This window comes from Typopeltis vanoorti, chromosome 1 (genome assembly GCF_054136105.1).
Source record: "Typopeltis vanoorti isolate ZY-2024b chromosome 1, IOZ_Tvanoo_1.0, whole genome shotgun sequence".
NCBI lineage: Eukaryota > Metazoa > Arthropoda > Arachnida > Uropygi > Thelyphonidae > Typopeltis > Typopeltis vanoorti.
Window position 1 is genome coordinate 114058713 of NC_143549.1, and position 12733 is coordinate 114071445.

At 36.5% G+C, this 12733-nt stretch overlaps 1 protein-coding gene across 1 annotated transcript in view; it reads right to left on the minus strand.

Annotated features, from left to right (window-relative positions):
- The window catches only part of Coq8 (ubiquinone biosynthesis protein COQ8, mitochondrial), a 210537-nt gene that overhangs the window by 44010 nt on the left and 153794 nt on the right, over positions 1-12733 (minus strand). Inside the window, exon 11 of the mRNA XM_090398930.1 lies at positions 3742-3849. Coding sequence (XP_090255056.1) covers positions 3742-3849 — 108 coding nt within the window. The remainder of the gene's footprint in view (positions 1-3741; positions 3850-12733) is intronic.

Sequence of the window (12733 nt, forward strand, 5' to 3'; positions counted from 1 at the left end):
ATATTAGGAAAGAACTTGACATTGTCAGCATCCAGGAATGCGTTAGCAGAGCTAATCTCAGATGGTATGGTCACTTAAATAGAATGGGAGAGGAAAGATTAGCAAAACAAGTGTTCTCTGCCAGGTTGGCAGGAAAATGACCCAGAGGAAGACCAAGATATAGGTGGATTGATACGGTACAAAGTGCCTTAGACAATAGAAATATAAGATCTGATAATGTTGGAGTCTTGACAAGTAACAGACTGATTTGGAGGAAAATTGTAGATAGGAAGTTAGTAATGATGTAATTTTTTCATGTAGTACTGTCATATCCTTTACATCCCTTGAGGGTACATGGCAGGAATTTGATGATGATGATGATGATGATGAAACAGTAGGAGAGATGGAATGAGAGAGAGGTATGGGAGTGCTAGAAGAGGAGAGAATGGAAACAGTAGGAGAGACGGAATGAGAGAAGTATGGGAGTGCTAGAAGAGGAGAAAATGGAAACAGTAGGAGAGAGGGAATGAGAAAAGAGGAGAAAATGGAAACAATAGAAGAGAGGGAATGGTAAGAGGTATAATGTATGGGGACTCAATGATCTGTGGTGTTCAAGATAGGATGCACGAGGAGTGTTTGCCAGGAGGAACGATAGAAAGTGTGACTTTGGCAGTTAAGAGAGGTGAAAGGGCGGATGAGATGATTGTAATGGTGGGAACAAATGACTTGAGTGGTAGTGTAAATAGGGCAGCGAGAGATATGAAATTCTCACTTGAGGTGGTACAAAAGAAGACACAGAGAGGAAAGATAGTGTGTGTGTGTTGCCTGAGTATAATAATGACGAGCTGAGCAGAAGAGCAGTAATATTGAATGACATAATAGCTAGAATGTGTGACAAGAGAGGACTGGAATATGTGGATGCTTAGAGTGCATTTGAGGACAGAGAGGAATTGTATGTGAGAGATCACTTACATTCGAATGAAGAAGGACGTAGGCATCTGGAGAGATTGCTGTTCTGAACAAGTCAGTGTGTTCCAGGGAGGATGGTAGCAGGGGTGCCTCTTGTGGGAATGGGTACTTGGGAGAAGGGGGGGGGGGATGACATCAGCTAACACTGAGCCCAGTGGAGTCTAGAGGGGATAATGCTGGGTATAGAAAATGGCATTTATATGCTTTATTCTAATGCCAGGAGTATCCAGAATAAGGGAGAGGAATTGGTGGTGCAGATAGCATCAGCCTGGCCAAAAATTATTGGGATCACTAAGACATGGTTGACAGAAGAGGATATAATAAGAGGAATAAGATATAATAAGCATTTTTCGGCAGGATAGGAAAGGAAAGCATGGTGGTGGAGTACTGCTTATGATAAGTGACGACCTATGTCCTCTAAGAGTGGAGACTTTGGAAAGCATATGGTGTGAGGTAGAGGTGAGCAAGACAAGATATTTAGTGGGGTGTTGCTACAGACCCAGGAGCACAGAGGGTGGGGACCAGGAAATGTTTAGACAGTTGAGTTTGGCAAGTGCAAGAAGAATGATTGTTACAGGAGATTTTAACTCCAGTAGTATAAATTGGGAAGAGGAAGATGCATGTGGCGTGGCAGAGAACGTGTTAAATCTGGATGAAAATACAGCAATAAGAGTAGATGGGATATCAGAACATATGCTAAAAGAATGTTTAATTAGAACTAGGTGGGTTTTTGAAGTATTTATATAATTTATCACTGTTTAGGAAATATCTCACGGAAATGGAAAGAATGTATGGTAGGCCCCTTATACAAGAGTGGTTCCAAAACTGAGGGTGGTGGTTTAGATTTTAGAGAAGCTGGTAGGAGCTCACATCATACAGAAATGGATTGACAGACAAGCAATATTTTGCAGGGAACAGCAAGGGTTTAGTAAAGGGAGGACATGTCTAAACAATTTGCTCATATTTTATAATAACATTATGGCTGATTTGGATAAAGGGAATGGATACGTCGTGATACTGTTGGACTTTGGTAAGACATTTGATAGGATACCACATGAAAGACTGTTCCAATGGAACTGAAATATAAACTACTGACTTGGATAAGTGGGTGACTAATAGAAAGTATTCAGAAAGTGGATACAGAGAATGTGAGTCTGCCAGATTTAAGGTGATCAAGGTAGGCACTCCAAGGATCAGTCCCTGGATCATTGTTGCTCAATCTATACATTAATGATATTAGGAAGAACCTGACAAGAGATGGTAATTTTTTTTGCTGATGCAAAGATAGGCAGGACAAATAGAATGCTACTAATATATGGTACTTGATATAATGATTTGAAGGAAGTTGGAACTCTAGGAAAATTTTAATGGTTTCAACTCATTGTTAGTAAGTGTAAAGTTATGCACATTGGCTTGATGAGCTTTCCATTGTTATATTATAATGGTGGGATTATATTACACAAGAAACTGATGAGGCTAGAGATTCTGGAGTTTTAATGGACAGGAAGTTGAAGTTCAAAGGTCATATACAGGATCAGATTTTCAATCGAAGACAAATAGGTGAGAAATCATTGGAATACAACTACACCTTATAGAACAGTTGTGATTCTGAAACAAAAGCTGACATATAAGGATAAGGAAATCATTTTGTTTCTTCACAAGGCCTTGATATGACTGCAACTGGCTATTGCATGCAGATGTGGTCTGCACACACCTGCACATAGTATCCAGTTGTAGATGTGTGTGCAGACCACATCTGCACACAGCATCCAGTTGTAGATGTGGTGTCTCTTGAGTTCCAAGGGGATGAAGAAGCTGCTGAAAGAGTGTACAAGAAGAGTTAAAAAGATGAAATGTCAGGATTATGGAATGTAGATTATGAGGCCACAGCATCCTTCTTTCTCCTTTTTACTTCGGTGCTGTAGTCCACACACTTTTGATCTGTCCTCTAGTTATATTCCTTCAAAATATATACTAAGAGTGTATATATATGTATATATATATATAGGATATCAGTCAATGAACTTTTCATTATGTAGAAGTTGGAGAGAGGACAAGGGGGGGGGAGGATCTATAGAAGTTAAATCTGTTCACAGTGTTAAGAGGTGAAGAATTATTAGTAATGTGACATTTTCTGACCATTAAACATCTATATCTAAGTTGAATAACACACACACACACACACACACACACACACACACACACACACACACACACACACACACACACACACAGTGAGAGAAAGAGAGATAGACATCATTCCCACTTTTTTTTTTATCTCTGTTTCATTTCTTAGTGTCATGATGACATCTAGTGTTAGAAATTTCAGGTCTTCATGTAGTCACAGACCTGAATGTAGGAGGATTAACTCTCTGTGAACCACCAATACTTTCATACTTCAAATTGAAGTATGATAGGTACTGAATACATTTAGTACTGATGGTTTGTTTCAACTTCCTTCTGTTTTGCAAATTATTACCTCACTAATGTTATCCTTTAAGTTATGATAATTACAATTTCATATTTAAGATACTCATCCATTATGATCTCTTTATTACACTGAGGTAAATGTAATACTACTACTAATAAGACTGTTTTAAAACATGCATTCTTAAAATTATATGGATTCAGTTAAACATTTAATCAGTAGTAACTATAGAGAATTAAAAAACAAATATTTGCAACACTCCAAAATTTATTTTCTAAAGGATGTATTATATAAAAAAAATGAATTCAAGAATTTAGCATGGATTACAGAAATAATGCTCAATTGTCATATGTTTTAGAACATACCTGATCCGTTTCTGTATTATAAAAGAAATTGGACCAGTTAGGATCAGTCTGCATAAATCTGAACTGAAAGACTTCCATTAAGCACAGATTAAGTAATCGACTGCAGACCTAGATTAATAAACAGCAAAAACATGAGCATAAATTAACAAATTTTTATTTTTCAACATAACTGAAAACCCGATATCATATCATATTTATTACAAGCGATATGTGTTATATTTGTAAATTTAAAAACACAATAGCACTTACTGTGAGAAGTCCACCAGTATTCAGCATGCCTGTTATATCTCCCTTAAAATCAATACTGAGAATCAATGCAAAACCCACACAAACAATCCATTCAGGCATTATATTCAATCATCACTCTCTTACTGACCTCAAATTTGTTCAGCTTTCAGAGTTCTATTCCCAGTTGACATGCTTCATCTTCATTAATTAGTGTAATACCTGAATGCATGTATCTTATATTTTGTTCTCTGATGATGGCAATTTGACTCTCCCAGTTGACATGCTTCATCTTCATTAATTAGTGTAATACCTGAATGCATGTATCTCATATTTTGTTCTCTGATGATGATGGCAATTTGACTTTGTGAAATATTGGAAATATTAAATTTATTTTAGTTAATATTAGTCTACATTGTAGTTTCCTTAAAAAATACAGGTATGAATAGCCAACATATAAGCCTTACCATAATCCATTTCATGACTGCAGCAATTTTCCATGTTGTGCTAATCACACATGTAGTAAGTCTCCTGAACTCCACTATTATCTCCCAGATTGCTTTGCTTCCTGCATCTCTCCAACATCTCACTTGTCTCATCATCATAGCATGCTTAACTTTCAATCCAAAGTGTAAAATTTTATAATTTGTAACACTACCCTGACATCTGTTTTCAGGTATCCACAGTATCAATTTAATCAGATCACCCAGAAAAAAGATAATACATAAAAGTGATTCTGTTAACATCACATTTTTTTTCCAACTTTGATCTTAGCAAACAATTAGATAGTTCTTTCAGACCCTTAAGTAATATTAGTAATGTACAAGATGAAAAGCAGTGGTCCCATAAAAAACCATGAAACACTCTATTGGTCATTCTCTGAAAAATCACTATCTCATCTACCTGTTGATTATTCACTCTCTTATCAGGCTTTCTCATTTCAATTTTTTTTTTTTTTAATGTTGTGCCTACCCAAGAAAGGTTATTTGAAAATCTAAAGCACATTTTGTACTGTGGGCATGCTAGGGATTTTTTTTTCTCTTTTTCTATCTATCTATATATAGGAAGTAACCACCAACTGGTGAGAGTCAAAATTAAAATAAACCCCAAATTGCAAAGAATAAAATGGATAAACATCAAAAAATCAAGAAGTTTTGCATTAAAAACTATTGAAAGCAAAAAGAAGGATTATGAAGAAAAACTCAATCAAAAAATAGACACTTAATATACATATTTGAAGAATACAAACGAAATAAGCAAAAACCGAATTTTATAACTATTAAAAATGAGATGACATAGTGAAACAAAACAAAAAACTTAACTTCTAAAATGGAATATGCAGAACTATACAAAACAATAAGATGAGAAATGAAATAAGATTTTATAACACTACAAAGATAAAAGAAACAACTGAAAACAATAAAAATATGAAAATACTAAGAAAACATTTATCCATTGGTAAAAGTCAGATAACTGCAATAAAAGCTAAGAATGGAACTACAATAAGGAACCAAGAACAAATCCTAAGCAGACTAAAAGAATTTTATAAAGAACTCTATAGTGATAAATATAAATAACTCTTCCCCATTACACATGGAATTCATCCCCCCATTCACCTCAGATGAAATAAAACAAGCATTAAAACAAATGAAAAATGTCCTGGTGAAGACCTAATTCACATAGAATTAATTAAATGGGGAGGAAACAACATAATTCAACATGTCACAAACTTACTAAATCTATGTCTAGAAGAGGGGGAAGGTACCAGAAAACTGGAAAAATGCTACTCTGATACTGTTATTTAAGAAAAGGAGACAAAGAAGAAGTAAAGAACTATAGACCAATTAGTATTCTCTTTAATCTGTATAAAATTCTCACAAAAGTAATAACAAACAGGTTAACTCCTCTTCTATACTCAAATCAACCTGCAGATAAGCAGGAATCCATAGAGACTTTTGATCATATTCATGCAGTAAAACAAATAATAGAAAAAGTAGAAGAAAACCAATTGTCTCTCTATTTAGCCTTTATTGATTATGAAAAACCATCCGATTCCATCAAAACTAATGAAATAATCAAAGCATTCCAGAATCAGGGAGTTTCTGGGAATATATGTACCTCCTCCAGGAAATATACCACACTGCAACAGCAACAATCCAACTTCACATGAGTAGCAATAAAATATCTATTGAAAAGGTGTCTGACAAGGAGACTCTCTATCACCCAAAATCTTTACAGCAGTCCTTCAATAAATATTTAATAAAATAAACTGGACAAACCTTGGTATAAAAATTAATAACAGAAACTTAACACACCTAAGATATGCAGATGATATCATAATTTTTGCAAACACTCCAGAAGACCTATCATGAAAGCAGAAAAGTTGGCCTAAAAATAAACAGAGAAAAAACTAAAATCATGTTTAATCATTTTGTAACACCAAAAAACATAATAATAGAAATCAATTTCTTGGAAAGAGTCTCTTCATATACATATTTAGGTCATCTCATTGATCTAAACTGTGGACTCCAGAGCATTCAGAAAATTGAAAAGCATTTTTTAAAACAATGATATCCCACTCTGTTTAAGAAGGAAGACACAGTGTATACTTCCAGTCATAGCATATGATTGTGAAACTTGGTCTCTAACAAAAAGCAGTAATAACAAATAAACTAGCAAAGAAAAAGAAAGATGGAGAGGCTGATGCTAGGCATTACATTAAAAGATAAGAAGTGAAACACCTGGATAAGAAGTCAGACTCATATCACTGACATCATTCTTCACCACAAGTGACTAAACTGGAAATGGGCTGGACATCTATCCAGAAGAGAAGGTGAGCGATGGACCACCATACTAACGAACTGGATTCCAAAAGAAGGGAAACGAGGCCAAGGACATCCTAAAAGAAAGTGGAGTGATGAATTGTTAAATTTTGTTGGGAAAAATTGGTCCACCATTGCCAACCACAGAGAAAGGTGAAAGGAACTGGAGGAGGCCTTCATCTAGCAGTGAACAGAAAATGGCTGAAAAGAATAATAAGAAGATATATATAAAAACAAATGTCCTGACTGACTCATCAATGCCCAGCCTAAATCCCTGGACCTGGAAACATGAAATTTGGGGAGTATATTCTGTCCATGACATAAACACGCACTAAAAAGGGATTTTTAGAAATTCAACCCCTAAGGAGGTAAAAAGGAAAAATGGCTGAAAAGAATAATAAGAAGATATATAAGAAACAAATGTCCTGACTGACTCATCAATGCCCAGCCTAAATCCCTAGACCTAAAAACATGAAATTCAGGGAGTATAAATTTTCACAGATTCCTTAATATCTCTTAGGCCCAATGAGATATAGACTTGGTTTTTGCTCACAAAGGTTACCCATACAAATGCTTAAAAATATAATTCAGGATTTTGCCCTAATCAGCCCCTAAAGTGGCAAATCTAAATTTGGGGGTGAATTATAGAACCTTTTGTATCTCCTGTTTTGTTGAGTTATAACATTTTTTTTGGCATATAGGTGTCTTTTTGAAATCTTTAAAAAGTGCTTCAACGTTTTTTTAAATTTCACCCTTAAAGGGGTATTTCTTATTCAAAAGAGGATGTTTCTCCAGTGGTCCTCTAACAGTTTTCTGTAGGCTTATCTATGTCTTTATAAAAATGAAACAACAAAGCTAAGAAACTTTAAAAAACAATAAAACTAACTTCAAAGAGAAGAGATAAAACACACTAAAAAAGTGAAAAATAATCCTTTCTCAAATATATGAATTTAAATTTTTTGGAGTCGCCGCCAAATTTAACAAACAAATTAACTCTATACGAAGTATAGTTCACAAGCTATACGTACTTATACTACCAAAAAAGTGAGTATGTGCATTGGAAGTTATGTATCATTACTTCATCCTTGTCAGATGTCATCTCCTTCCAGGAGGTTAACTACCATGAGCTTCCACCATGTATTGTTTTGTGCTACTCTTTTACATTCTTCATAGGACGAAACAGTCCAGTCTTTAATATTTCCCATCCAATCTGTTCTTTGTCTCCCTCTTCTTCTTTTTCCTTGTATCATTCCTTCTAGAAGTGTTTTTTTGTAGGGATTGATGCCTTAGTGTGTGACCAAGGTAGGTGGTTTTCAAGTAATTATATACTTGGTTTAATCCAAGCTTTGTCATTAATCCAAACTTGGTTTAATTGTTTGCTTACACTTAGCCCAAGTATATAATTTCTTGGTATCTTTAATTTACAGTCTAAACAAGTGAAAAACTTCCACTAGGTGGTTTTCGTTTTCTTAATGGTTTTCAACAGAGTCCTATCTTCTCCAATCATCTCTAATATTTCTAAATTAGTCTTTTTGGGCAGTCCATGGGACTTTAAGAATTTTTCTGAGGATCCACATCTCAAAGGCTTTTAGTTTATTTTCACAATATTTTGATATTGTCCAGGTTTCTGCTCCATATAGCAGTATTGACCATACATAGCTTTGAACAGCCTAATTCTTGTTTTTGTGTGAATTTCCCTTGAGGCCAGAATGTTTTTCATGCTAATGAAGGTTGATCTAGCAATTTCTATTCTTCTTAACATTTCCTTATCACACTTTCCATTATCTGTAATTAGCTGACCCAAATATGATCTCTTGGCTCCCTTAAAAATCAAGAAATACAAGATAAATTTTTAAAGGAACTGGCACAATCCACTGTTGTTAATGTTCCTGATTATCCTTACCCTATCGAGGACATAAAAAAGGTAGTAAAACAAACAATTCCCAAACTTGAGATGAGTAAACCCTGGATGAATGGCAAGATACTGAAAATGATGGAGGAAAGAAAGAAACACAAATATCATCCTAAATACAAGAACTTAAACAAGGAGATCAGGAAAGAATGTAGGATTGCAAATGAACTATGGCTCAACAACAAATGCAAGGAAATTGAACTTTTGGACAAAAAGCACAAAACCAGAGAACTTCATGAAAAAGTTATAGAGCTAACTAGCAAATCTTGCAAAAGGGTGGGCTCTCATTGCATTGAAAATACCAGTGGAAACATTCTAATGGAGAAAGACAAAATAAGGGATAGATGGGTAGAGTATTCAAAGGAACTCTACAATCATGATAGAATAGATAAGCTGTTGCAAGAAGATTTGGAGGGGACTACTATTCTTACCTGGAAGTAACAAATGCCATTAGGAAATTGAAACCAGGAAAAGCTCCAGGAATGGATGGAATTATGGCAGAATATCTAAAGGCCCTTAATTGATAAGGCTATAAGATCACTGATTGACATACATAACAAAATATACGAAATTGGACACCTGTCAAAAGATTTTAAGCACTTGATATTCCTACCAATACCTAAAAAATCGAAGACAATCAAATGTGAAGAGTACAGAACAATCAGTCTGATTAGTCAGATAGCAAAAGTTATGTTATATATCATCCTGGAAAGAAATAAACATAAAATCAAATTGGAAATTAATGAAACACAATCTGGTTTTCAGGAAAATAAAGGAGCTAGAGAACGACTCTTCAATATTAGAACTATTATAGAAAGATATCTGGAGAAAGAAGTCTACTTACCTACACAAAGGCCTTTGACAATATACAACATGAACAACTAATCGAATGCATCAGAAAATTAGGAGTAGATGGCAAAGATACCAGATTACTGATAAATCTATATTGGGAGCAAAAAAAACTGCCTCAATAAAAATATCAGGAGAAACCTAGGAGGAATTTCCAGTAAAGAAGGGGTGTCCAGACAAGGCTGTGTTCTTTCTCCTATATTGTTTAACATCTATACTGAAAACATCTTCCAGCAATTAGAAGAATTTAAAGGAGTTAGCATAGGAGGCAGAAATATAAGCAACTTAAGATGAAAGTACAGGTACACTATTTTCTGTAGTTTCACCTGTATCCGCTAGGTGATGAGTAGACATGTAGCAGTGTGTTAGTGGCATAGGTGACAGAGCTCTAGCAAGAGAAGTTGTGACTTGTGTTAATAATTATGAGTGGCTGAGAGGCTAAATCTGTGGATGCATATGAGTATTCTGTGAATAATTATTTGTTCTTAGGACTACCTCATGTTTCAGTTATTTTTCCATACTTCTGAATCAGTTCTTTTCAGAACTTTTAGTAATATTTGACAACAATTAAATAGGTTATTGTGTAACTGAAAATGTATGTAATTAGTTCGCATTAAATTTGGCAATGACTCCAAAAAGTTTATATTCATATATTTAAGAAAGGATTATTTTTCACTTTTTAGTGCATTTTGTCCCCTTTTTTTTTATTTTTAAGTCGGTATGGCAATTGAGTTTTTAAATGTTAATGGGGAGATGGTGCCTCACGCTACTGTCCCCATTATAGGAGATGGAGCCTGCCTGTTAAGGTCCCTCTTCTATCTCATATATGACACTCAACTAATGGCTAAGGATGTGTGTGAGTTAATCATGAGCCACATGGTGGACAACTGGGAGGAGTTCTTCATCATGTCATACAACAGCGAGAGGGACAACTATACCAGCTCTGCTGAGTACCTCGCTCACATGGCTGACCCTTTATTTATGGTGGTTTATGCGAACTGGTGGTGGTGGCTGGGCAATTGTTCAAGTTCGTCTTCGTAGTTTACCGCAATTAGCCTCTATGTACAAGTGGGCTCTATGAGAATATCGGTGCTGACGGTCACCCCATGAGGAAGCTATGCTTTATGCAGAACCTTTCTAGGGCCATTTCAATGTGTACTTGCCACTCATTACCTTATATCTGACTTTACATTACACAATCTTCTGTACAACTTTCGATTCTTAACTATACAATGCCCTGTATAATATACTATTTACACCAAAAACACTAAATATACCAAGAAATTATATACTTGGTTTTAATCCTTTACCCAAGGAAGCAAAACAATGTTTTGCACGTGAAATATATTCACATCTGAGCTACTTATATATAGAAGCTAATGACTTCACATCACTTGCCTTAGTATGTATCCTATTATCTTCTTCTTCTACAGCTTCTCCCACTTAAGTGGGGTCACCGTTTGTTATGAGTCTCCTCCACACCTTCCTGCCTTGGGCTGTCACCACATCCAAGTTCTTCATCTTCAAGTCCTCTTCTACCAGCTCCCTCCATCTCTTCTTTGGCCGCCCACGCTTCCGCCTTCCTTGCACATCCATCTGCATGATCCTTCTTCCCACATATTCATCCTCCCTCCTCATCACATGACCAAACCATCTCAACCTTGCCTCTTGTATTTTCGCTCCTAAGTTCGTAACTTTCACTGTTCCCCTGACATAGTCATTTCTCAGATGATCCTTTCTGGTCATACCGCACATCCACCTAAGCATTCTCATCTCTGCTACTTCCATTCTGCTGATGTTATTTTTCCTCAGGGCCACAGTTTCTATAGCATATGTCATAGCTGGCCTCACTACTGTCCTATAAATTTTGCCTTTCAGATTGATTGGCACCCTCTTATCGCATAACACTCCAGCCATCTCCCTCCAGTTCCTCCAACCTGCTTGTATCCTGCATCCCACTTCCTTCTCAGCTCCTCCATCTTCTTCCACTGTTGAACCTAAGTATCTAAAGTCTCTCACCTTCCTGATGACATTTCCTTCCAGCTCCAGATCTGTCTCCTGGCCACAGCCCACTGCACAACACATATACTCTGTCTTACTTCTGCTCAGTCTCATACCTCTCTCTTCCAGTACTTTTCTCCATCTTTCCAGTTTAGTTTCCGCTTCTTCTCTTGAATCTACACACAGCAAGATGTCATCTGCATACAACATTGTCCAAGGTGCATCTTCTCTCACCTCCTCTGTTACCACCTCCATCACAGTATTAAACAGAAACAGACTTAATGCTGACCCTTGATGCAAGCCAACTGTTACTTGAAAACTTTCTGTCTGTCCCAAACAGGTCCGAACACTTGTCTTCACATTTCTGTACATTTCCTGCACCAACCTGACATATTTCTCCGGCACCTTCTTCTCCCTCAGACACTTCCAGACTTCTTGCCTTGGCACTCTATCGTATGCTTTCTCTAGATCAATAAATACCAGATGTAGCTCCCTTTGTTTCTCTCGATATTTTTCCATCATCTGTCGTAACCCAAAGATAGCATCTGTTGTTGATCTACCAGGCATGAAGCCAAATTGTTCCTTTGCAATCTCCACCTCCTCCCTCAATCTACCATCAAGAACCCTTTCTAGGATCTTGATTGTGTGGGACATCAACTTTATTCCTCTGTAATTTTTACAGTCTTGTGCATCCCCTTTACCCTTGTAGATGGGAACAAGAGTACTCTCCCTTCATTCCTCGGGTATATTTTCCTGTTGGCAAACTTTCATGAACAGGTCCCACAGCAGGTCAATTCCCTCTTCCCCCAGTGCCTTCCACGCCTCCACTGGAATTCTGTCGGGGCCTACCGCTTTTCCATTCCTCATCCTCTTCATGGCCTCCGTCACTTCCATTCTACTGATGTTCTGCACCATCCCCTCAGAAGGCTGCCCATCTCCTCTGTGAGTCCTTGCATTTTCCTCATTCAAAAGTCCCTCAAAGTATATTTTCCATCTGTTTCTTATGTCCACATCCCTCCATAATACTCTTCCTTCAGCATCTTTGATCTGCCTCACATGTAAGATGTCCTTAGCTACTTTATTTCTACATTTCGCTAGTTGGTAGATTTTTCTCTGTCCTTCCTTTGTTTCTAATTGATCATACAGATCTTGATATGCCATGGTCTTTGCCTGTGCCACCAAC